At 38.4% G+C, this 27,339-nt stretch overlaps 1 protein-coding gene across 4 annotated transcripts; it reads left to right on the top strand.

Annotated features, from left to right (window-relative positions):
• Positions 1 to 168: 168 nt before the first annotated feature.
• On the top strand, positions 169 to 26,739 carry LOC132178626 (Zinc finger, C3HC4 type (RING finger) family protein). Of its 4 annotated transcripts, none has more exons than XM_059591089.2 (13): positions 169 to 757; positions 4,107 to 4,833; positions 7,204 to 13,196; positions 14,138 to 15,651; positions 16,047 to 16,310; positions 16,842 to 17,062; positions 17,828 to 18,099; positions 19,602 to 22,659; positions 22,741 to 22,873; positions 23,313 to 23,824; positions 23,954 to 24,862; positions 25,589 to 25,771; positions 26,198 to 26,739. In XM_059591089.2, the coding sequence occupies exons 1-13, from the start codon at positions 411 to 413 to the stop codon at positions 26,393 to 26,395; spliced, it is 14,331 nt and encodes a 4,776-aa protein (XP_059447072.2). In that variant the 5' UTR covers positions 169 to 410; the 3' UTR covers positions 26,396 to 26,739. The 4 variants fall into 4 exon arrangements, with proteins under 4 accessions (XP_059447072.2, XP_059447073.2, XP_059447075.2 ...); XM_059591090.2 differs by having other exon boundaries at positions 25,595 to 25,771; XM_059591091.2 differs by lacking the exon at positions 169 to 757 and having other exon boundaries at positions 4,159 to 4,242; positions 4,361 to 4,833.
• The last annotated feature ends 600 nt before the right edge of the window (positions 26,740 to 27,339 follow it).

Here is a 27,339-nt window from a genome sequence, read left to right on the forward strand (position 1 = left end):
ATTTGATTTTAACTATTTAATAGGGATAATTTATTTTCGGGAAATCGGGATTATATATATATATATATATATATATATATTTTTTTTTTTTTGTAACAAATAATAAATATTTTTAGTGACTAGCAAATAGTCCATCAAACGCAGCTTCTTTTACGGTGCAAACTAGGAACTACGGACTGTAAAAGAAGTCGACCCATTCAAGAACGAGAAAGAAAAAGAAAGCTCACCCGAAGCCAAAAAGGAGGCTCTACCTTCGTCGGTGCCTTCTCTCCAAATTGCTCACCACGGTAACACACGATTCACGCAAATCTCAACAGGTTCACCTGTGGTTTTAGCTTCATTCCGATGGTCTAACCTCGGACACCTCCCCGAACACGAAAGTCTCATATTCGCCGGAGAAGAATACAAAGATGGATTCTCCGGCGACGCCGGAGTCTATCTTTCTGGAAGACTTCGGTCAGAAGGTTGACCTCACCCGGCGGATCCGGGAGGTGCTGTTGAACTACCCGGAGGGGACCACGGTCCTCAAGGAGCTCATACAGAACGCCGACGATGCCGGCGCCACCACCGTCCGGCTCTGCCTGGACCGCCGTGTCCATGGCTCTGAGTCGCTCTTGTCTGACGCCTTGGCGCAGTGGCAAGGCCCGGCGCTCTTGGCCTTTAACGACGCGGTTTTCACCGAAGAGGATTTCGTTAGTATTTCGAGGATCGGTGGGAGTAGTAAGCATGGGCAGGCGTGGAAGACCGGCCGATTCGGGTAATTTCTCCAATTTCGCTCGTGATATATATGTGCGCTCTGTGCGTGGTTGTGTTTGTTGTTTGATAGAAATTCGTTCAGTTAGAAAAGCAACGGAATTTAGAGTTTGAATCTTTAAATATACAGGTTGTTAGGGATATGATTTCCTTTCAAGTTTCAAACAGCTCTTGCAAAAGTTCAAAATATTCTTATTTTGAATGTACATATACATTATAAGCGGTGACATCCATTGATTTTGCGTGTCTCCATATCATTTTGTCTTGATTTTTTTATTTTATTTTTATTTTTTTATAATCAAATAGCATGTACAGGCGTGCTCATTCATTTCTTGCTGCTGGTTCCTGCACTAATGCCATGCATTGTGAGGATAACCACTTATAAAAAAAAAACTAATGCCATGCATTGTGAGGATAACTGCTTAACCTTATTCTACTTCTCATGGGCATCCGATACATGCTAGTTTAGATTGTTTTGAGAGATTTGGATGTGCTGTGGTGGAAGCTCTAGGAGTGTAATTAATAGTAATGAGGGCAGAAATCACGTCAGGAGGGCCTGTATATAGATATATACATATGTGTTGTGTACACACACACACACACACATAATTATATATTGCTAACACTTGTATATAAGTGAAAACAATGGAAAATGAAGACAATCCCTATATGAAAATTTAAGATCAAATTCATTTAGTACAAATTAAGATATTTGGACGAAAATAACAAAGATGAGGTGGTGAAGGGTGTGGTCATGGTTGAGCACCTATTAAGCATATGTGTAACTTATTAAGAGGAGAGAAGAAAGAGAAAAAGAAGAAAGAAGGAAGAGGAAAGCCATGGTGTTGATGATAAAATTGTGGAACTTGAGGGTGCAAGTGAGCCTTTTGAGATGGGTTGTTGATGGTTTTTAGAATGATATCTTAATTTCACTATAGGTTGGACTATTGTAGGGTTGAGCACAAACCCCTTGGTCGGTATTCAAACCTTATCAGCGGCTATTGGTTTGGTAACCAACCATCCAACCAACCAAGGGGGTTGAGTATTGAACCGAATCAGCTCCTGTCGGTCAGTAGAAAGCCTGTTGACTTTCCAACAAAACCGACTGTTAGAGGGAGAGATCCAGCAAACGTATTGATGTTGTCGGAGGAATCATTACTATGTGCAGGGAAAAATATTTGCCCTTTTCCGATGGTAATTCATTTTTGTCGTAAGAAATTCTACTAATGTAACGATCTAGGGAAAACGCTTGCCACATCTGTGCTATCACTTTAAAAAGATCAGTCAAGTTGTAATTGAAACTCCTTAGAACTACTTATAAAGTTCAACCTCATCCAATAAAGAACTAATGTAGGACTTAGCATCCATGATCTCTTTTATAGTTCACCCAATCTATGTGAACAATTCATCTTCCCAATGTGGGGTTAACTTTCTGGGGTGTCACAATCTCCCTTACGTAAATCCTTGATGTCCTCCTCAGGGCCCACACTATGCAGTGCCACATGGTAAAAGTAGGTTGCTCTGATATCATTTATAATGACCCAGAGAAAGAGCTAGCCACATCTGTGCTAACACTTCAAAAGGACTAGTTAATTAGCAATTGAAGCTCCCTAGAATTGCTTATAACGCCCAATCTCACCTAGTCAAGAGCCAATGTGGGACTTAAGCACCAATGAGTTCCTCTATAATTCACTCACTCTATATGGACAATTCATCTTCTCAATGTGAGACCAACTTTTTGAGGTGTCACAACTAAGTTTTACTTTTAGAGTGCAATGCGATGTCAATTTCCTTCACCTTCGGCCCAAGACCTATTTCCAGGAGGCGCCAATAAAGTCTATTTAATTACTATGATGGCACTAAGTGTTGTAGTTTTAAGACCAAGTACAAGAATGCCGCAAAGGTCTAGACTGAAGTCAAGAAAGTGGCCATTAATCAGCATAAAGGCTTTGGACAACTTTGGTTTGTAACTATTGATGTCTATAATAAAAGTCGAGGGGAGGGGACTGCTTAGTAAAGGGGTTCCTTATTTCTTGTTGTGGTTGTAATTGTTATTCCTATGAGAAAAATGTTTGCTTATAAAAAAAGAAATTTTCATGCAGAAAAATGCTTATAAGGCTTCTATCTGAAAAAGAAAAGCTTATTAGGCATCTCTTATATCTTATGTCGTGTATGGATGTTTTGTAACAGACACGGGAACATTTGGAAATTGGAAATGGTTTAGTTCAAATTCTATTTTGTGACTTTTGTGTTTGAAATCACTATGGATATAGATTTCATTTGAATCAAGACCTTTGCAATTAGAATCTGACCGCATCAACTCAAAATTGTTGAGCTTTCAATTGTTTTCTCGACCTTGTCCTTGGCTGAAACTACCTCTGTCCATTCGTCTGCTGTTTTCCTCTCTCTATGACACGCGCACACACGTATACTTTCTCTCTCACACTCCCCTGCACACAGTAATAACTGATTTCAGCTTTGCTGTCTGGATGCAGCTGTAGTCGAGGGTGTCTTGGAGTTGATGGAAGGGGCAGGTGGGTCCTGGGTGGTATGGGGAGGTTGGTTTTGGTAAGTGTGAGAGTACAATTGTTGCAGTAATTGCAAGGAGTGAGAAGCAAAATTTTAGAAAGGATGGAAGTGATCTGAATATTTGAGAGAAAATGGGATGTACCTTTCCAGTTCATTTGGGACATGATGGGAAATTTGTTCTCTTTTTTTTTTTTTCCACAACAGAATGGAATGATGGATTGATATACCTTTGTTCCAGACAGTTGCAATAGATAACAAATCAATTCAGCTAGACTGAAGTAAATCCCATTCTACCCAACTCTAGTTCCAAGCACAATGTAGAGTATCAAATTAGACTTACGCTGTGAGTAGAGATATAATATCTTCTTTCTACCTTATTTCTCTCTCTCTCTCTCTCTCTCTCTCGCTCTCCTATTTCCCTTCCTTTTTTCTTTCTCCTTTTTGGTTTTCTGTTACTTTTCGGTGTTGTGCTTTATTTCTTTAAATTTCTTTGATTTTTGTTTTCCCTTTCATCTATTTATTCATCTATGCATGTTGTAACTTGCCATTTGGCATTGTAGATTATTTTCTTATAGTCTACAACTTAGATGTGAAAAGTGCCGCGAGACTTGATCTTATATATATGAAAACTCCCAAGACCCTTAACAGCAATCTTACTGTGGACCCAATAAATGTTTTGTTTTGTATCTAGATGTAAAGACCCAGTTCTGCTATTCATAGTCTATCTCCTCTACTAGATGTATCATATTACAATCTATTGTTGGTGTAATTGTCCAGGATTTCATTATTTTTGCTGACTTTATTTTGATAATTGGCCTTTTTAGGGTTGGCTTCAACTCGGTGTATCATTTAACTGATCTGCCTTCGTTTGTGAGTGGCAAGAATGTGGTATTATTTGATCCTCAGGGTTTCTACCTTCCTAAGGTTTCTGTAGCAAATCCTGGAAAGCGAATTGACTATGTTAGTTCTTCAGCCATCTCACTATATAAAGACCAATTCTTTCCATATTGTGCTTTTGGTTGTGACATGAAACTTCCTTTTGCTGGAACTTTATTCCGTTTCCCTTTGAGGAATGCAGATCAGGCAGTCAGAAGTAATCTCTCGAGGCAATCGTACGTGGAAGATGACATCTCTTCCATGTTTGTTCAGCTTTATGAGGAAGGAGTTTTCACACTACTCTTTCTCAAAAGTGTTATGTGCATTGAAATGTATGTGTGGGATGTTGGAGAACCCGAGCCGACGAAGCTTTATTCTTGCTCAGTGAGTTCGGTGAACAATGATACTGTTGGGCATCGGCAGGCACTACTGAGGTTATCAAAGTCAATAAATTCTACTGATAACATGGTGGATGCCTTTTCATTGGACTTCTTGAGCGAAGCAACAATTGGAACCCAATCTGAGAAGAGGATGGATAGTTTTTATATAGTGCAAACAATGGCTTCAGCATCCAGTAGGATTGGTTCTTTCGCTTCTACTGCATCCAAAGAATATGATATTCACTTTCTGCCATGGGCATCAGTTGCAGCATGCACATCAGATGATTCATTTAATGTAATTTGCAATATTCAAGTTTTTAATCTCTTCTATTGCAACCATAGTTCTCTCTCTCTGTCTCCCTCCCTCTCTCCCTCTCTCTTTTTATCTCTCACTCACACACACAAACACACACACACACACACACACACAAGTGTGTGGGATGTTGTACAGTATTGACTATTTGTGTTGCTACTAGTTTGAACATTTTCAATTCAACGATATAAATTTTAGACTTTATTGGCATGTTATATGCATCTGTTCCTAGAAATGGGAATATAAACCTTCACTAACGTACATTGTTGCTTCGAGTAGTTATGCTACAGTATGTGAAGCTTTTCAAAATCTTTCTATTATATATTTTGTTCATTGTTACCATCTAATGGGATTTTATTTAGGAAACTTCCAATTATATATTTGTCTATTGTTACCATATGATCGACTTTAGATTGATGGTATAAGCTAGATATAATGCCTTTTACCGCATTTTAAATTGATATTATTAGCTGGTATGTCATATCTTTTTGGCCCTTGTTAATACTTTGGTTTGCCATTTTAGCTTTTGGTCTAGCAGGAAAGAGTGTTTTGTGAACCTGTCATGTGAAACTTTAGAGGATATTCCGTGTCATTCATCGCTTATAACTTTGCGATGTTGTAATATTAAGTAAGCACTGGAAATCAAGAGACATCTTCCCCCCATAAGTAATGGGTCAGGGCTAGGTCATGGTTCAGTCCTGTATGGGTGTGTCACTTGTGTATTACTTATGAATAAGCATGGGGAACTTTGTTGTTCAGTCCCCCACAAAAGGTGGGGAAGTGAAATAGATCATGTTATAGATATATATATTGCAAAGGTATAGTTGTTGGCAATATAAGATGGTCGTAGACATGGTTGTTGGTCTCCAAGATGATTTTGATAGTTTTTGAGTTTGCAAACTGTAGAAAAATTAGAAATTAGAGTATGAACAAATTTGGAATTTATATTTGTGTGATACAAATATGAGATCTCTAATGCAGTTTAAACGGTAAAGGAGTTTACTTGTTGCATATGCTTCAAGCTATTTATTACTGGTGCTAATTCTGTATGGTAGTGTAAATGAGCCTTTGCCTTTTTATGACAAATCCATTTTGATGGAAGTGTACTTTTGGATAAGAGTTGATCCTCATGATTCATTTTCATGAGTGGCCATTTTTTTTAACACCATGAAATTGGCCAAAAGCATTTTGAGAAAAACTTGGGAAAAGATGGGAAAAATGTCTCTCCATACCGTTACTAAACATCTTAGCTGAAGTCTATTAAAAAGTTTGCTTGGTTTGGGTTCCAAATTCAGACCCTCCATTTGGTAGTCCACCTTTTGTTCCAATTCCATTGTTTTTCTTATTTTGTGGAGCAAGTGACTGATGCTAGAGGTTCCATAGTGCTTCAGGGTAGTCTGGTTATCTTGTTGTATGCTAAGAATGGTTTCCTCATGGATATGGAGAGGATTAGTGTTGGCTGGTTTTCGGATTGTGTTAAACTTGTTGTCTTATAAGCTTGAAAATTTTAGTTCTTTGATTCAAAATTATATATATAATACATAGGAGTAATGCTACATACACTTCCACTTCCACACTCGCACTCTCACACTCCATGACCCGGCTTTTAAAATTACTATTGGATTTGGAATGAATCATTATTGGATTTTGATCAAATGGTTATTTTAAAAGCCATGTCAGGAAATGTGAAAGTGAGAGTGTGGAAGTGGGAGTGTGTGTAGCATTATTCAATACATAGGGAAGGAAACTAGCATGTTGGGAAAGTAGGAAATTTTAGCCAAATAGATGTGTATTGCTTAATCAGTTGTAAGAAATAAAATATAGAAAATCCAAATATCTGCTTAAAAAGTGGCAGTCTTTTTCTATCTTCTGTACTATCACAACACTATCTTACTAGCTATGTATGGGAACTCAATTTATTTTTTGTTGTAATTTTCCTGGTGCATGATTCACTAGGCTGAAATATCATTTTTTGTCTACAAATATTTGTTTCTGATGTTAGTTTTTTGTTTTGTTTGTGTTGCAATATTTATATTGGTTTTAAATTTGTTGCAGTATTTCTTGGTGCTTACCCAAACTTAGGTTGTTAGTTCAGGATTCTTGAATTAGTTATGCATGTGGATCTTATTTCATATTTATTGCTTAGAAGGTTTGTTTTGCTTGTTCTGTCTTAATAATTCTCATGTTGTTCGATGTGCATGATTGTGGGAATGACCGACTGAGTACTCTTGTGAAAAACCAACGACTTGTTGCTTTTAGTTAATTATTTTCCTGTTCTGGATCTCTTTTTGTTTGTTCTTTTTTCCCCTTTTACCAAGACATTCTCATGTTATTGCATTTGATTTTTAACAGAATAATGTTCTTAAGCTTGGTCGGGCATTCTGTTTCCTTCCTTTACCTGTTAGAACTGGACTAAGTGTCCAAGTTAATGGGTACTTTGAGGTGTCATCAAACCGTCGTGGCATTTGGTATGGGGCTGACATGGACAGAAGTGGAAAAATTCGTTCTACCTGGAACAGGCTTCTTTTAGAAGATGTTGTGGCTCCCACTTTTACACAATTGTTGCTTGGTGTGCAAGGGTTGCTGGGTCCATCAAATTTATATTATTCTTTATGGCCCAATGGTTCTTTTGAAGAGCCATGGAATATTTTGGTCGAGCAGATATACAGAAACATCCGCAATGCTCCTGTATTGTATTCAGAACTTGAAGGAGGAAAATGGGTTTCACCAGTTGAAGCTTTTCTTCATGACGAGGAATTCAGTAAAAGTAAAGAACTTGGTGAGGCCCTGGTGCAGCTAGGAATGCCTATTGTGCATTTACCCGATGTTTTGGTTAATATGCTTTTGAGAGATGCTTCTGAAGTTAAGCAGAAAGTGATAACTCCTGATACAGTACGCCATTTTCTTAGGGAAAGCAAAAATCTTGTTTCTTTAAGCAAATCTTACAAGCTTGTACTGTTGGAATATTGTCTCGAAGATTTAATAGATGCTGAAGCTGTTACACATGCATATGATCTGCCTTTGCTTCCTTTGGCAAATGGTGATTTCGGATTATTGTCAGAAGCAACAAAGGGAATCTTTTATTTTGTTTGCAGCGAGTTAGAGTACATGCTGCTTCAACAAATTTCTAATAGATTAATTGATCGGGATATTCCTCTCAATCTACTGAATAGACTTTCTGGTATTGCAAAGTCATCAAGGTCAAATATTGTTATTTTCACCGTTCATTATTTCCTTCAGTTCTTCCCTATGTTTGTACCTGCTGAATGGAAATATAAAAGCAAAGTTTTCTGGGACCCAGAGTCTTGTCATGATCATCCGACTTCATCATGGTTTGTGTTATTGTGGCAATATCTTCAGAATCAGTGTGAGAACTTGTTATTGTGTGGTGATTGGCCTATCTTGCCATCCACATCTGGGCATCTGTACAGAGTTTCTAAACAATCAAAACTTATTAGTGCAGCAAAACTTTCCATTAAGATGCGAGACATACTTGCTATGATTGGATGCAAGATACTAAACCCCAATTATGGAGTTGAACACCCAGATTTATGTCACTATGTATGTGATGGCGATGCTGCAGGTGTTTTGGAATCAATATTTGATGTTGTGTCTTCAGATGGTTGCAGCATTGTGCAAACTCTTCGTATTTTGGGAGTGGAAGAGAGGAATGAGCTTCGTGGATTTCTTTTTGATCCAAAATGGTATATTGGAGATTGTATGGATGATGCTAACCTTAGAAATTGCAAGATGCTGCCTATCTATAGAGTCTCTGGTGGAGGATCTTCTCAAGGTATCCAATTTTCTGATCTAGAGAATCCTCGGAAGTATTTACCACCATATGATGTCCCTGAATACTTTTTGGGAGGTGAGTTCATTATTGGCTCTTCGACTCGTGAAGAAGAGATTCTGTTAAGGTATTATGGAATTGAGAGAATGGGGAAGGCTTGTTTCTACCGAAAACATGTGTTTAGTAGAGTCAGGGAGTTGCAACCTGAAATTCGTGACAATATCATGCTATCTGTTTTGCAAAACCTACCACAGTTGTGTGTTGAGGACTTATCTCTCCGGGAATGCTTGAGAAGTTTGGAATTTGTCCCAACCCTTAGTGGTTCTCTTAGGGGTCCTGATATGTTGTATGATCCTCGTAATGAAGAATTATATGCATTATTAGAAGACTCTGATAATTTCCCTTGTGGTCCTTTCCAAGAATCTGGCATTCTGGACATGCTGCAAGGATTGGGCCTTAGAACGTCTGTATCTCCTGAGACAGTGATAGAAAGCGCTCGACAGGTGGAACGATTAATGCATGAGGATCAACAAACTGCATATTCAAGAGGCAAAGTACTTCTCTCCTACTTAGAAGCTAATGCTATGAAGTGGCTACCCAGTCCAGCAAATGATGATCAAAGAACAGTGAGCAGAATGTTCTCACGAGCTGCAACTGCATTCAGACCTCGCAACTTGAAATCTGACCTTGAAAAGTTCTGGAATGATCTCCGGATGATCTGCTGGTGCCCAGTTTTAGTTTCTGCTCCTTTCCAGACATTACCATGGCCTGTTGTGTCATCCATGGTTGCTCCCCCCAAGCTTGTAAGATTGCAAACAGACTTGTGGCTTGTTTCTGCGAGCATGCGAATACTGGATGGAGAATGCTCTTCCACAGCTCTATCATATGGACTTGGATGGTCTTCTCAGCCAGGTGGAAGTGTGATTGCCGCACAACTACTTGAGCTTGGAAAAAATAATGAGATAGTGAATGATCAGGTTCTCAGGCAAGAATTAGCCGTGTCAATGCCAAGGATATACTCAATACTGACAGGCTTGAGTGGCTCAGATGAGATGGACATTGTAAAGGCTGTTCTTGAAGGGTGTCGGTGGATATGGGTGGGAGATGGATTTGCAACCTCGGACGAGGTGGTCCTTGATGGTCCACTTCATTTGGCTCCTTATATACGTGTTATACCAGTTGATTTAGCAGTTTTCAGGAATTTTTTTTTAGAACTTGGCATTCGGGAATTCTTGAAGCCCACTGATTACGCTGATATTCTGTGTAGAATGGCTGCAAAGAAGGGTTCCTCCCCTCTTGATGCACCAGAAATCAGAGCAGCCATATTGATTGTGCAGCATCTGGCTGAAGCTCCATTTTGTGATCAGCAAGTTAAGGTCTATTTACCTGATGTTTCAGGCAGACTACTTCCTGCCAGTGACTTGGTTTATAATGATGCTCCCTGGTTGCTTGGCTCAGAAGATCCTGATAACTCACTTCTTGGTGCCTCAAATTTGACTTTGAACATGCAGAGAACAGTTCATAGATTTGTTCATGGGAACATATCCAATGATGTTGCTGAGAAACTTGGTGTCTGCTCGCTTCGTAGAACCTTGCTAGCTGAGAGTGCTGATTCAATGAATGTTAGTTTGTCCGGAGCTGCAGAAGCTTTTGGACAGCATGAAGCCTTGACAACGAGGCTTAAACATATACTTGAAATGTATGCAGATGGACCTGGGATTCTATTTGAGCTGGTGCAAAATGCAGAGGATGCAGGAGCTTCTGAGGTGACCTTTCTCTTGGATAAAACTCAATATGGGACTTCGTCTGTTCTCTCTCCTGAAATGGCAGATTGGCAAGGCCCTGCATTGTACTGTTTTAATGATTCTGTTTTCAGTCCTCAAGATCTTTATGCCATCTCACGCATTGGTCAAGAAAGTAAACTAGAGAAGCCGTTTGCAATTGGACGATTTGGGCTGGGTTTTAATTGTGTCTATCATTTTACAGATATCCCCACATTTGTTTCTGGGGAAAACATTGTTATGTTTGATCCTCATGCATGTAATTTGCCTGGGATTTCTCCCTCCCACCCTGGCCTGCGAATAAGATTTGCCGGTAGAAGGATCTTGGAACAATTTCCTGATCAATTCTCTCCATACTTACACTTTGGTTGTGATTTGCAGCACCCATTTCCTGGAACCTTATTCCGTTTTCCACTTAGGACCGAGACTGTTGCTTCCCGAAGCCAAATAAAGAAAGAAGGATATGCCCCTGAAGATATCATTTCTCTTTTTTCTTCTTTCTCAGAGGTTGTGTCTGATGCTCTGCTTTTTCTGCGGAATGTGAAAGCTATCTCTGTTTTTGTGAAGGACGGACCTGGACATGAAATGCAGCTTATACGTCGTGTGGACAAGCATTGCATTAGTGAGCCTCAAATTGAATCCAATGCACTACAGGATATGTTTAGCTTCTTCAATGGAAATCAGCATAGTGGAATGGATAAAGACCACTTCCTGAAGAAATTGAGCAAATCCATTGATAGAGATTTGCCATATAAATGTCAAAAGATTATTACTACGGAGCACAGCTCATCTGGTGATATATCACACTGTTGGATAACAAGTGAATGTATAGGTGGTGGGTTAGCTAACAAAAACCCTGCAACATCTAACGACAAGTCCTATAATTTTATCCCATGGGCATGTGTTGCTGCGTATTTACATTCTGTCAAGGTTGATAGGAAATTGATTGACATCCCAAAGACAGAGGATTTGTTTATAAATACTCCCGATTCGTTTCAGGTTCCTACGGCTTCTACTCAAGATAGAAAGGATTTCGAAGGCCGCGCCTTCTGCTTTTTGCCACTGCCAATTAGCACGGGTCTTCCAGCACATATTAATGCATATTTTGAATTGTCCTCAAATCGTAGGGACATCTGGTTTGGTAATGACATGGCAGGTGGTGGAAAAAAACGCTCAGACTGGAATATTTACATCCTTGAAGATGTTGTTGCTCCTGCTTATGGTCATTTACTTGAGAAAGTCGCATTGGAGGTTGGCCCCTGTGATTTGTTTTTTTCATTATGGCCTACAACAACAGGATTGGAACCTTGGGCATCAATGATACGGAATCTCTACATTTTTGTTGCTGATTTTGGTCTTCGAGTATTATTCACAAAAGCAAGAGGGGGACAGTGGATTTCAACCAAGCAAGCTGTTTTTCCTGATTTTACTTTCCACAAGGCAGATGATCTTGTACAGGCATTATCAGATGCTGGTCTACCTCTTGTAACTGTTTCTCAGCAAATTGTAGAGAGATTCAGAGAGTTCTGCCCTACGTTGCATTTCCTGACACCACAGTTGTTAAGGAATTTGTTGATTTATAGAAAACGTGGATTTAAGGACCGGAATGCAATGATTTTGACCCTTGAATATTGCTTAGTTGACTTAATAGTACCTGTTCATTTGGATAGTTTATGTGGTTTGCCATTATTGCCTCTTGCTGATGGGTCATTTACAAAAATTGACAGGAAGGGGTTTGGTGAAAGAATCTATATTTCACAGGGGGACGAGTATGGTCTTCTCAAGGATTCAGTTCCACATCAACTAGTCGACAGCGAAATCCCAGAGGGAATTCATGGCAAGCTATGTGACATAGCCCTTGGCAAGGACTCGAATATTTCTTTTCTCTCATGCGATTTGCTGGAGAAACTCTTTTTGAAATTACTTCCAGCAGAGTGGCAGCAGGCAAAACAGGTGACTTGGACTCCCGGTCATCAGGGCCATCCAAGTTTAGACTGGATAAGACTTCTGTGGGGCTATCTGAAGTCATCTTGTGATAACCTTTCTGTGTTTTCTAAGTGGCCTATTTTGCCTGCTGGGAGTAATTATCTTTTGCAACTAGTTGAAAATTCGAATGTGATTAAAGATGATGGGTGGAGTGAGAACATGTCCTCTTTGTTGCTGAAAGTAGGATGTCTATTTTTGAGGCATGACCTACCAATAGATCATCCACAGTTGGAAAAGTTTGTGCAGTCACCAACGGCAACTGGCATAATAAATGCGTTTCTGGCAATTGCTGGTAAACTAGAAAATATTGAGGGGCTTTTTTGTGATGCATCAGAAGGGGAGCTACATGAACTCCGGAGTTTTATTCTTCAGTCCAAGTGGTTCGTTGAAGAGCATATTGAAGACACACATATTGACATCATCAAATGCCTACCTATGTTTGAGTCATATAGAAGTAGAAAGCTTGTAAGTTTGAGTAAACCTATCAAATGGCTTAAACCTAATGATGTGTGCGAGGATCTTTTGAATGATGACTTTGTACGCACAGAATCGGAAAAAGAAAGAATCATTTTGAGAAGGTATTTGGAGATTAAAGAACCCTCCAGGGTGGAACTCTACAAAGATTACGTGCTCAACCGCATGTCAGAATTTGTTTCACATCAGGAGGCTCTTTCAGCCATTCTACATGATGTGAAGCTTTTGATTGAAGAGGATGTTTCTATTAAATCTGCACTTTCCACAACACCTTTTGTTTTGGCAGCCAATGGATCTTGGCAACAGCCATCTGGGTATGATTTTTCATGCAATTCTTGATTTCTAGATGATTAAAATTTGCGTACTTTTATTTATATATTTTTTTTGATAGGTAAAATTTGCGTACTTTTATTATAGTAATGCCAGTTTCAACCCCTTTTTTTACCCTCTTATCAGAACATTTGAAAAAAATGGGCTCGTACATCATATACTATACTACTGACATTCAATATAAAGTACTTTTTAAGGAATCAACGCGGTTTCTTCTATGTCTTTGTGAGTTATTTGAATGAAATAATGTTCACTGAAGTTTTAAGTTTTGTTTTTTTGAATGATTCTGAATAGATTCATATTACATAAATAAAATAAATCTGGATTAATGTTCACCTTTGGCAGTTTCCTTATGATCTATGCTGCTTTATAGGGCATACTATGAATATATCGTGAGGTACTTGTTAGAGTGACAAGGGTAAGATTGTTGCATCCTTTCAAATCTATTTCTTATGTAGCTTCATTTTGTTTTAATCAGAGTGATAAGGGTAGCTTTGATGCATCTTTACTTTCGTGGGTTTATTTCTTGTTTGGTTTATTTTTGTTTGCAAGATCTGAGTTCATATTCTATGTTCTGGGATTCATAATCTTGGCCTCAAATTGGGTTTTGGTTATATGGGAAACCTTGAGATAAATTGGAGATTAATATGATTATCTACATGGCAGTTATTTTACTTTTACCTTTTAATGTCTGGGATGATGTGTTTTTTTTTTAATGAGTAAGATGCTGTGTCTTTTGAAAGTAAGTGGTGGTGTGCAATTTGCATCCCCAGACAAAAATATTTTGACAAACTTATGGTAAATGTTTGCAAACGAGAGCATGATAGTTTGGACAACTAATCCTAGTCAGGCAGTTAGTCTTCTTGTATTAGCATCATGAAAAGCATTTGATATGAATGTATTTCTTATTATAATACTTTGGCAGGCTTTATGATCCCCGTGTTCCTGAGCTGCGAAAGATGCTGCACAGTGAAGTTTTCTTTCCTTCTGACAGATTCTCAGATCCCAAAACTTTGGAGACTTTAGTAAGCCTTGGGCTTAGAAGAACTCTAGGTTTTGCTGGTTTGCTTGATTGTGCTAGATCAGTTTCTCTAATGCATGATGCTGGGGACTCAGAAGCACCGAGTTATGGGAAGAAGTTGCTTGTCTGTTTAGATGCTCTGGCATTAAAGCTCTCAACTGATGGAGCAGCAGGAAATTGGGATGAATCAGAGGATCCCATGGTACGAAATAACAACAGTCTTGTAGATGGTAATCCAACGTGTGTTGACTCTTCCGAGGGGGATAAGAACTATTGTATAGAAAATCTTGATGCTAGTTTTCTTTTAGGCACCATGATTGATGACAAACCAGAAGAAGAATTTTGGTCTGAAATGAAGGCTATTGCTTGGTGTCCTGTTTCTGTTGATCCACCTTTGAAAGGACTCCCTTGGTTAAAATCATGTAATCAAGTAGCAGCCCCAAGCATAGTGAGACCTAAAACACAAATGTGGATGGTGTCGTGTTCAATGCATATACTAGATGGCGAATGCTGCTCAATGGACCTACAACATAAACTTGGTTGGATGGATTGCCCAACCATAGATGTTTTGTCCACTCAGTTAATTGAGCTATCCAAGTTCTACGGCCAGCTTAAGTTAGAGTCTTTGGTGGAACCTGATTTTGATGTTGCACTGCAAAAAGGGATACCATTGCTTTACTCAAAATTGCAAGATTATATTGGTACTGAGGATTTGATGGTGCTAAAATCAGCTTTAACTGGCGTTTCCTGGGTTTGGATTGGGGATGATTTTGTATTTCCAAATGCACTTGCATTTGATTCACCTGTCAAATTCTCTCCTTATTTGTTTGTTGTTCCATCTGAATTATCGGAATTTAGAGTTTTGCTTTTGGAATTAGGTGTCAGACTTAGTTTTGATGTATGGGACTATTTTAATGTATTACAGCGCTTGCAGAATGATGTGAAAGGGTTCCCATTGTCCTCAGATCAGTTAAGTTTTGTCCATTGTGTCCTTGAAGCTGTTGTAGACTGTTGCTCAGACAAACCATTGCTTGAGGTTTCTGAGACTCCATTCTTAATTCCAGATTCTTTTGGAGTTCTGAGGCATGCACGGGATCTTGTGTACAATGATGCACCATGGATGGAAAACCATACTCTTGCTGGGAAACATTTTGCACATCCAAGTATCAGCAATGATCTGGCAAACAGGTTGGGTATACAGTCGCTTCGTTGCCTCTCTTTGGTCGATGAAGAGATGACTAAAGATTTGTCATGCATGGACTATGCTAGAATAAATGAGCTTTTGGCATTGTATGGGAACAATGACTTCTTGTTGTTTGACCTTCTTGAGTTGGCAGATTGCTGCAAGGCCAAAAAGCTACACCTTATCTTTGATAAGAGGGAACATCCTCGCCAGTCTTTGCTGCAGCACAATCTAGGTACCAATACCATTACTGGAGTTTGTTATTACTTAGCATGTGCTAATGTTATAGGAGTGGTTCCTCATTATGAACGGACATATCCAGAGGTTCTCAGCTTCAAAATACAGCTCTAGTTTTAGTAGTTGCTGTGGCTATCAGCCATGTCAGGTTGGCAGAGGTGGCAATGTATATTAGTTTAATAAATATCTTTCCATGCTGTAAAGCGGTTAGCAACTGTTGAGAAAAAAAAGTGGAATTTACTTCTGAAGTCATGGTGCAACTGAGTGCAATCTAATTTGTTGAAGTTTATTATGTTTTATATGGTATTCATATATGTAGGTCATAGCATTTTTCTAGCCTTATCATAAATTGAATCATTATTCTGAATCTTGTTTGCATTGTGACTTGTACAGGTGAATTTCAAGGGCCTGCCCTAGTAGCCATTTTGGAAGGGGTCAGCTTGAGTAGAGAGGAAGTAAGTGGCCTCCAGCTCCTCCCTCCATGGAGACTTCGGGGCGATACTCTTAACTATGGTTTGGGACTGCTTAGCTGTTATTTCGTCTGTGATCTCCTATCAATTATTTCCGGTGGCTACTTTTACATGTTTGATCCTCGTGGTCTGGCGCTTGCTCTACCTTCAGCTTGTGCTCCTGCAGCAAAAATGTTTTCACTGACAGGTATCTTGCTCAACACCATTCATATGGTTGCTTGCTATGTTTCTTTTTTCATGGCCATATTCTCAAATATCCGGCACTTTTTTACAAGTGACATTGTTGTCGTTGGGTTAGAAGAGCTTCTTAGGGTTAATATGTTACCGGGGTATTTTGGTCTTTACATTGAATGTTACACACACACACATATATGGAAACCCTACAAAATGGTATCAAAGCCATAATTACATCTCACATCCTCTCACTGCATCTGATTATTTCCTACCCATTCTGCTTCTTCTTCCTTTCGCTTTTTTTGTTTTGTTTTCTTCTATTGATCGTGAACTTTCTGAGAATTGGGCTTTATGCCCATGATTGGGGATAGACGGCGCCGATATCACCATCATTAGTGGTGTGATGCCGTCGTTGTGAGTGAAAAAAATGCGATTTGTCCTCGAGTTTTCTTGGATGGTTACTTTTGTAATGCTTTGGATCTTTATAATTAGTCTCCTGCATCAACAGAATTGAAAAATTGCAACTTTTTCTCTGGTATTTCAGGTACTAATTTGACTGGGCGATTTTGTGATCAATTTAGTCCTATGATGATTGGTCAAAATATGTCATGGTCACTATCAGATTCTACCATTATCCGCATGCCATTGTCGTCAGAATGTTTAAAAGATGGACTGGAGATTGGATTAAAGAGAATAAAACAAATAACTGACAGATTTTTGGAGCATGGATCTAGAACACTTCTATTCTTGAAGTCAATTTTGCAGGTATTAACAGTCATGAATGATTTAGCAAATCATTTAGTATCTGTAGCCATTGGTTATAGAATATAATGTTTGGACATATTTCCTATATTTTTTCTCTTTTTAGAAGAGAAGTGAAGAAGGAAAAGAACGAGGAATTTTTAGCTGAAAATCAGATATGGCAGCACTTAGCAACAGTTTGAATTTAATTGGATGATCAAATTAACCTTTTTTCATAATAACAAAGCCACTTCTAAAGTCCTCAAAGGCAGGGTGGTGCATTTTTTTTTTCTGGTCAAAGGCAGGGTGCTCTGAATATGTTGATCAAATTACCCCGTTCGTTATCTACTTTGACCTTATCCAAGGGTTAGCGATTTTAATGCTCGGACCTTATCTTGGGATTGCAATCTTGATGCTCATAATTTTGTCCCTAGCTAAATGACAATAGATTTTTATGGGCTTTGTTTTCTAATGGGGGTTGTTTCTTGTATACATCCTTATACTAGGGTTGCGTTTGTCTGCGCTCATTAATGATATTCATCACTTATATATATTAGGACTTCATTTTTTTGACTTGTGTAAGATGCACTTCTTAAATTATTATTAGTTTATTCACAATTTAAAGGAGCTAAGTTAGTTTTCTAATTTGTTTGGTTTTCTAGGAGTATCTATTACTTCTGAAAAGCTGAATCATTCATGGTTGTTTAATAATCTCTGTGAAAAATTTCTTTATTATTTTCTTGTAATATTGTCTTATGGATGATATTACACAAGTTTATATATTAACAGGTGTCATTCTCAACATGGGAGGAGGGAAACCCAGAGCTGTGCCAGGATTATTCAGTTTGTGTTGATTCATCATATGTTCATATGAGGAATCCTTTTTCAGAAAAGAAGTGGAGGAAGTTCCAAATATCGAGGTTATTTAGTAGCTCAAGTGCTGCAATAAAATTGCAAGTAATAGATGTGCAAATTTTCCAAGGAGGAACTAGAGTTGTTGATCGATGGCTTGTTGCACTCAGCCTGGGTTCTGGACAAACAAGAAATATGGCTCTTGATAGGTATGTTAAAAGCGAAGTGTGTATAAGACATTTTCCTTTAATACAACACATCAATTTTGAAATTGAAAGGTGAATTTATATCTTCATCCTTTTTTTTTTATTAATTGGGGGGGGGGGGGGGGGGTGTTAATTGTTGCAATCATTTGCATTATCTAACTTAAAACAACACAGCAATTTTGAAATTGCAAGGTGAATTTTATATTTTTTTTTCTGGGTTAATGTAGCAATTTCACCCTAAACTATGCGTCATTTGCAATATCTAACGTACAATACAAATTTTTGCAATCAATACCCTAATTCAAGATTAATTTGCAATGTCCACCTAGCCATCCACAATAAGTGTTTTTTTTTTTTTGTAAGTATCATCCACAATAAGTGTTATATTAACAACTTAGTTGACTGTTTGGGGTGGACATTGAAAATTAATGAGAACTAATTTGTTAATTTTGACATATTATTAGTGCACCAAACCAGCCCACTAATTTGTTAATTTTTTTTTTTTTTTTGGTTGGTGAGGTGGACACTGCAATTTAATCTTGAATAGGGTGTTGATTCCAAAAATTTGTAGTTTAGGGTGAACATTACAAATGACTTCATGGTTTAGGGTGGATAGCTGCAATTAATCTAATATTTATATTTAATCTTTTAAAAATATGTTAGTCTTTATGTCTTATAGGATTCAGTTTTAGCACATACAAATCAGTATTTGCAGTCATAAGCCCGTTATCAAAAATTGCAGGGGCACTTGATCGCACACACATAGAGAACTTCTTTTTTTTGGGTAGTTTTTTTGTTATTTTTTTCCCAGTTTCAATGAAAACATTTTCACTGAGTATAATTAGATAGCTGTTTAAATCTATGGTATTTTTCGTTTTGTTCTTGAGAATAGTAATACCTTTATGGTAAAGTTTTCATGAAAAGGCTTTTTGGAATAAATAGTTGACTGGAAATGTTCTTATTCTTCAATTTGATAAATGACTGAATCTTTTTGTTTGACTATTATCGTTAGACCTTCATATTCTGTCTTTTTTGGTAATGATCCTCTAACCTTCTTCTGGACCTTGGAATTGGTCTCTTGTTCATTGAAATTTTATTGAAGGATGTATTTCTGTTCTCGGTGAGCAGAATTTTGATAGTTCTGTAATTAATTATTACCATAAAACCATGATTCACGCTTTCACTTTCTTTTTAAAATGTACGCTGGACTGTTGGTTCTTTTCCAAAAATCGTGGTAACATGATTATCTGCAAAAGAATTTCATTGGTGTAAAGAAATTTTGTTGGCAGCTCTTAGTTTGTGTGTCCTGTTCCACATCTTCTTCTTACAAAATTGTATTTTGAATTATTTTTTGGTAGTTGAAATTAATTGTATCTGAACAGTAGTCAAACTGAGGCAAAAGTAACTCAATCTGATCATTTATCCCACCCTTTTGTGTTTCTGAGAAAAATTTCTGCAGCTTTCTTTCAATTGACTTGTTTGTTGGCATTGTTTTGTTATTGCAGGCGCTATCTGTCATACAACTTAACACCTATTGCTGGAGTTGCAGCTCATATTTCCCGAGATGGCAATCCTGCTGATGTTTATTTAACGAATCCTATGATGTCACCTCTTCCTTTGTCTGGCGCAGTAGATTTTCCTGTCACTGTTTTTGGATGTTTCCTTGTTTGTCACAATGGCGGTCGTTTCCTTTTTAAGCACCAAGACAAGGAAGATTTGATAGCAGCACAGCCTGATGCTGGAAATCACTTAATTGAAGCCTGGAACAGAGAACTGATGTCATGTGTTCGAGACTCCTACATTGAAATGATACTGGAAATCCAAAAGTTAAGAAGAGACCCATCGAGTTCTGGAATTGAGTCAAATGCAGGTCGTGCAGTTAGTCTGCCTTTGAAGGCCTATGGAGATCAAATTTATTCCTTTTGGCCAAGGTCTAGCAAGCATGCTTTGATTGATCAGACTGGAAATGACAGAAATTTAGTTTCAACAGAAGTGCTTAAAGCAGATTGGGAATGTCTAGTTGAGCAGGTAATAAAGCCTTTTTATGTCCATGTTATCAACCTTCCTGTGTGGCAGCTGTACTCAGGAAATTTAGTCAAGGCTGAAGAGGGGATGTTTCTTTCACAACCAGGGAATGGGGTGAGTGGTAATTTGCTTCCAGCTACGGTTTGTGGCTTTGTGAAGGAGCATTACCCAGTATTTTCAGTACCATGGGAGTTGGTGACTGAGATCCAAGCTGTGGGGGCTACAGTTCGAGAAATTAAACCTAAAATGGTTCGAGACCTTCTAAGGGTTTCTTCAACATCTATTGTTCTTCGATCCGTTGATACATATGTGGATGTTCTTGAGTATTGCTTGTCTGATATTCAGCTCCCAGGATCATCCAATTTAATTGAAGATGATGCATCACTAAACCCCATTAACTCTAATTCTATTTATAGAGCATCTAATGTTGTGGATAGTAGTTCTACTTCTGTTTCAGTCCCTCGTGTGGGTAGTTTTCCTGGGTTGTCCACCGAGAGTGCAGCCAGCTCCGGAGATGCTCTTGAAATGATGACAAGTTTGGGGAAGGCTATATTTGATTTTGGGCGGGTAGTTGTTGAAGATATTGGTCGGAGTGGAGGGCCATTAGTTCAAAGAAACATCATTGGCAGTAGCAGTAATAGCAGCAGTGGAAATGTGGATCGGAAGCTTCTATCAATAGCTGCTGAGCTCAAAGGTTTACCATGTCCAACTGCAACGAATCATCTAACAAAGTTGGGGGTTACTGAACTTTGGTACGGAGACAAGGATCAGCAGGAACTAATGAGCCCGTTAGCAGCAAAGTTTATCCATCCCAAGATATTAGATAGATCAATCTTGGCTGATTTTTTTTCGAATCCTGCTCTTCAGAGATTGTTAAGACTACAGAATTTCTCTCTTCACTTACTGGCTAGTCATATGAGGCTACTTTTCCATGCTAACTGGGTGAGTCATGTAATGGGTTCAAATATGGCTCCTTGGTTTTCGTGGGAGAAAACATCGAGTTCTGGCGGTGAAGGTGGCCCTTCCCCTGAATGGATAAGACTCTTTTGGAAAAGTTTCAGATGGCCACTGGAAGACCTCTCTCTCTTTTCTGATTGGCCCATAATTCCTGCTTTTCTTGGGAGGCCCATCTTATGCCGTGTAAGGGAGCGTCATTTGGTCTTCATTCCACCGCCAGTTACTTCTCCAACCTCAGCAGATAGTGTCTCAGAAATAGGTGTAACAGGAAGAGATCCAGCTGTATTACCTATGAACCTCACCTCTGAGACTAGAGTAGTTCAATCCTATGTTTCGGCTTTTGAAGCAGCCAGAACCAAATACCCTTGGTTGTTGTCACTGTTGAACCACTGTAACATCCCCATTTATGATATAGCTTTCATCGACTGCGCTGTTCCGTGCAGTTTCCTCCCCAATTCCAGCCAATCATTAGGGCAAGTTATTGCTTCCAAGCTTGTTGCAGCTAAAAGTGCTGGCTATTTCCCTGAACTTGCTTCTCTTTCAACTTCAGATCGAGATGAACTTTTTACCCTTTTTGCTAATGATTACTCTTCTAACAGCTCTAATTACACAGTTGAAGAACTTGAAATTTTACGTTCTCTACCTATATATAAAACAGTTGTGGGTTCATACACTCGCTTGCACGTAGAAGATCAATGTATGATCTCTTCAAATTCATTCCTTAAACCATATGATGAGCGTTGCCTTTCTTATTCCACAGATTCAATTGAGTTTTCATTACTTCGAGCCCTTGGGGTCTCTGAATTGCACGACCAACAAATTTTGATAAGGTTTGGATTGCCTGGGTTTGAGGGAAAACCTCAGTCTGAACAGGAAGATATATTGATATATCTTTACATGAACTGGCTAGATCTTCAGGTTGATTCTTCTTTAGTTGAAGCTTTGAGGGAAACTAAATTTGTGAGGAATGCTGATGAATTTTCCACGGATCTGTTTAGACCAAAGGATCTCTTTGATCCCACTGATGCTTTATTAACTTCTGTTTTCTCTGGTGAGAGAAAAAAGTTTCCAGGAGAAAGGTTCAGTACAGATGGGTGGCTTCGCATTTTGAGGAAAATTGGCCTTCGAACTGCAACAGAAGCAGATGTAATACTTGAATGTGCCAAAAGAGTAGAGCTTCTTGGAAGTGAATGCATGAAATCAGGGAATTTGGATGTTTTTGAGTTGGACATAACCAACTCTCAGAATGAAGTTTCTATGGAAATTTGTTCATTAGCCGGATCGGTTGTTGAAGCTATTTTGACAAATTTTGCCGTGCTTTATGGAAACAACTTCTGTAATCTCCTTGGCAGAATTGCGTGCATACCTGCTGAACTGGGCTTGCCAAATTTTGGAGGCAAAAAAGGTGGTAAGAGAGTTCTCACTTCATATAGTGAAGCAATTCTGTCCAAGGATTGGCCACTGGCTTGGAGTTGTGTGCCCATTATCTCTAAACAAGCTGTTGTTCCTCCGGAGTACTCTTGGGGAGCACTACACCTGAGGAGCCCTCCAGCTTTTTCTACAGTTCTAAAACATTTGCAGGTCAGATACTCAATTTCCTTCTATATTTTTCCAAGATTACTATTGATGCAAACAATCGTTCTAATACAAAATGTGCCCCAGGTTATTGGAAGAAATGGTGGTGAGGACACTCTGGCTCACTGGCCAACTGCATCAGGCTTGATGACCATTGATGAAGCTTGTTGTGAGGTTTTGAAGTATCTGGATAAGGTTTGGGGTTCCCTTTCTTCTTCAGGTAGATTTCTCTTTCATTTTTTAATTTTTTTATTAACATTTTTATTTTTATTTTGTTTATTTTTATTTTTAATTATTTTAGTGAAAAACTATGATGGGGTGGCTTCCAATCAAGTTTGATGGGGCTTCATCCATTTTCACAAATAATAATAGATCTTTGAACAATTTAGACACTTTACACTAGAGGACCTCTTATACAAGAGATGATAAGGCAAACAATATATACTGAATGTGTCTTTTTATCGAAAGTTTCTTTTTTATTTTCCAACTCATACATGCAGACTATTAACCATTCAACTTGGTCATATAGAGATGTGGAGAATATATCATAAGTCAGAAATAGCTGAAGTTCAGTTGGTTTGCTCCTTTTCAACAATAATACCCTCAACAAATTCTACATTTCTTATTTATAGTTTGTTTGTTTTTTTGTTTTAATGCAGATATAATGGAGTTGCAGAGAGTGGCATTTCTGCCTGCTGCAAATGGAACACGTTTGGTGACTGCAAACTCTCTTTTTGTGCGTCTGACAATTAACTTGTCCCCATTTGCATTTGAACTTTCTTCTTTGTATCTTCCTTTTGTAAAGATTCTCAAAGATTTGGGACTTCAAGACGTTCTATCAGTTACTTCTGCAAAGGATATCCTTTTAAATCTCCAGAAAGCTTGTGGATATCAGCGTTTAAACCCAAATGAACTCCGTGCTGTGATGGAAGTTTTGTATTTTGTATGTGAGACTGTTGAGTCTGATGGGTCCATCTGGAAATCAGAAGCAATAGTCCCGGATGATGGCTGCAGACTTGTGCAAGCAAATGCCTGTGTATATATTGATGCTTATGGCTCCCGATATGTCAAATGCATTGACACTTCCAGGTTAAGATTTGTTCACCCACATCTTCCGGAGAGAATATGTATAGTCCTGGGTATCAAAAAGCTCTCTGATGTAGTGATAGAGGTAGCTTGATATTCTGAAAGTCCTTTTCCTGCATTCTTAGTGACTTGTTCTTTTTTTTTTTTTTTTTCTCCCAGATGTGGTGGATGTAGGTTTTTCTGCTGATTGGGTAAAATATGCTTCTGTTTGCAGGAACTAGATCCTGAGGAGCATCTACAGGCTTTGCAACACATTGGATCGGTTCCAGTTGGAGCCATCAGAGAGAAGCTTTTCAGCAGATCACTTCAGCTTGCTGTACAAACTGTTGTAAATAGTATGGCTAGTCACATTCCTGCAATCAGTAATCTAGCTTTGGAGACCGTAAAAGATTCATTAGAATCTGTTGCAGAGAAGTTGCAGTTTGTTAAGTGCCTCCATACTCGTCTTTTGCTTCTTCCAAACTCTGTAGACATTACACGTGCAGCTAAGGATTCCATTATTCCAGAGTGGGAGGACGGATCACAACATCGAACTCTTTACTTTGTTAGTAGGTCAAATGCCTGTTTTCTAGTTGCTGAGCCACCGGCCTATATTTCTGTTGTTGATGTTATTGCGATTGTTGTGAGCCAGGTTTTAGGCTCCCCAACCCCGTTACCTATTGGATCTTTATTTTCCTGTCCTGAAGGCTGTGAGACTGCAATTGTTGATATTTTGAAGCTTTGTACTGACAAGAGAGAACCCACAAGTGGAAGCACTAATGTGATAGGCAAAGAAATTTTGCCTCAAGATGCCCTACAAGTACAATTTCACCCGTTAAGACCCTTCTATGCGGGAGAAATAGTGGCTTGGCGGTCTCAAAATGGAGAAAAGCTGAAATATGGTAGAGTTCCAGAGGATGTTAGACCACGTGCAGGCCAAGCACTCTATAGATTCAAAGTAGAAATTTCTCCAGAACTGACTAAGCCAGTTCTTTCTTCACAAGTTTTCTCTTTTAGGAGCATATCGGCGGGCAATGAGGCTTCCTCGGCAACCTTGCTGGATAGTACTCAGTCAGTAATTGGTAGCAGGATGCATGTTGAGGTGCCCGAAATTTCTGGTGGTGCCAAAACAAGATCTTCTCAGGTTTGGTCCTCTCTTCATCCATTTATATTATGTATTAAGGTTCTTCTCTTTTGTCTGTTTCTCCTTCTTTTGGAAAAAAAACTTGTACTGCAATTAAAAGGAAAGAGACTTATATATCCACATAATTCTGCAATATTATCATCCTGCACCCTGCATGTCTTTTTCATTCTTGCTCAGGACCTCTTGATGCATAGATTTCTATCAGTCATATGGGTGTTAATGTTGACTCCCATTTAGGCGTAATCAACCTTACAGATAAATTTTCTTTTTTGGTTCTTGTGGTTTTTTTACCTGTTTTTTATATTTGTTCTATGTATTTTCTCTACCCAATTACCATTCTTGTATAGCTTAAATATATTTTAAGCTACTATAACTGTAGCAAAACATTGGGTCTATTTCTGTGGAATAGAACTGTTTCATTTCCACTAGCGAATTTTCAGTGCTGAAAAAAAATATTGGTGGAATCATGTTGTGGAAAACTTGAATATAGAAATGAAATAGCACTTTCCTGGCCCATAGAATGCTTCAAATATAAGGTAATATGCTGCCTTGATGTTAAACTTATGTGGTGAGAAATGATTGTCATAACTCCTGTCCTGGGCCATGGTCATGTTTGATTGAACCCATGGCTACTGGACTTTCTAGTATTGTTTGATTATTCTGTTATGTCTTATGCATTGGTCAGATGTCATCACACCTTAAACTGAGGGTTTTCTTTGTGGGCAGCTGCAGCCTGGTAAAGAGCTTCAGTATGGCAGAGTCTCTCCTGCAGAACTTGTGCAGGCCGTTCACGAGATGCTTTCTTCAGCTGGGATCAATATGGATATGGAGCAGCAGTCCCTACTGCAAAGAACTATAACCTTGCAAGAACAGTTACAGGAGTCTCGGGCAGCACTCTTGCTTGAGCAGGTTTGTAATTTGCAGTTTAGAATTATATCGTTTCTCATCCATCAGTTCAAGTCTACATTGGTAAAGGGGGCATAAGACATGTATTAACTTTTACAAAATAATGTGCAATTTAAAATTGTCGAGTTCACAGGTTGATTAGAATCAGCCCCGTGAACTCGACAATTTTAGGGTCTACTTGGAGGTATGAATCTGGGTTTCCTAAACATGAACTACCCCGGCCTGAATGTTAAGGCACTTATGAAATGAAACTCAGCGTTCCAGTTACTGTGATTAATAAAATTGCAGGCCAATGGTTTTGACTGGTTGAAAGCCATCATTCTAAGTTACATATCAAGAAGATTTTTAAATATTGAGGTTGCTGATTGTCAAATCCTATGATTGCTCAAGTCTACTGAAATCTTGTCATGTTATGAAATAAAATTGCAGGAAAAAGCCGATGTTGCTGCAAAAGAAGCCGATACAGCAAAGGCAGCATGGCTTTGTCGTGTCTGTTTGAGCACTGAAGTCAACCTAATAATCGTTCCCTGTGGCCATGTACTCTGTAGCAGATGCTCTTCTGCCGTAGCCAAGTGTCCCTTTTGCCGGGTCCATGTCACAAAAACCGTGAAAATTTATCGGCCATGACAACCTCTGATGCTCCGGATGGGGGTGTGTTGTTATATAGTGTTTATATTCCTAGATCTACGTGTGCGAAACTGGAATCTTCTCACTTCATTTAAATCAAAGGGGTTACATTGTATGTGTAGTATTTTTGGGGAAAGGGATTAAGGGAAGTTAATTCCCTTTGGAGTATATACAAAGCCTGATGACGTACTGAGCCTCAATTTGCCTATATTGTTAGAATCTGTAGGGGTGTTTTGTAGCATCATTTGTTCACTGTGCCCCTTGCACATAGTGTCTTAATTTATTATGTACAGAGAAATTGGAAGTTGATACCTTCCATCGTATATTATCCAGATTTTTTCCTTTTTTGTTTGTTATTATTTAGAAACTTTAATAGCTTAATTCAGTTTGATTGAAATAATAATAATAAATGTCGAATGTAAATTTATGAAGAGTACGTAGATGTGTAACGAAAATCACCGTTGAATTCCTAATAGCCGCAAGTTGAGAAGTGATTAGACATTTTCATAGCTTAGTTTGGTTGAATTGAAACACATTATTATCAAAATTTCACTAACAGTTTTCTACTACTGTTTTGTTTTTTTTATGTTAACAACGGTTGTGTTGGAAGATATTGGACAATTTCAATGACACAAGTAACATTTGGGAAAAAAAGGCAGTAAACTATTAGCTGGATAAATAATGAATGTTACTGTTATGGTACAAAAGGGATTGACAATATAAATTAAGAGAATATTTTACGTATATTGTTAATAATTTTATACTCACATCCAATAGTCCAAGCCAAAAGGAGTAACTTTGTCAGTTTTCCCATAAATAAATAAATAAAAAAGAAAAAGAAAAGAAGAATAAGGTAAAGGGATGCAGCCTAAGATCAAAAATCATATGATGGAAAGTGAACAGAAATTGACCATAGAAGCAGCAACGATAGTGTGATCATAAAT

The sequence above is a fragment of the Corylus avellana genome, chromosome 4 (genome assembly GCF_965113065.1).
Source record: "Corylus avellana chromosome 4, dhCorAvel1.hap1.2, whole genome shotgun sequence".
Lineage (NCBI taxonomy): Eukaryota > Viridiplantae > Streptophyta > Magnoliopsida > Fagales > Betulaceae > Corylus > Corylus avellana.

Bases quoted from the DNA above. Each gene is read 5' to 3' on its own strand.
- LOC132178626 (XM_059591089.2), top strand. From the start codon at position 411: ATGGATTCTCCGGCGACGCCGGAGTCTATCTTTCTGGAAGACTTCGGT. The intron at 16,311-16,841 runs GTATCTTGCTCA...CTGGTATTTCAG, and splicing joins AAAAATGTTTTCACTGACAG to GTACTAATTTGACTGGGCGA. The intron at 23,825-23,953 runs GTAGCTTGATAT...TTCTGTTTGCAG, and splicing joins TCTCTGATGTAGTGATAGAG to GAACTAGATCCTGAGGAGCA.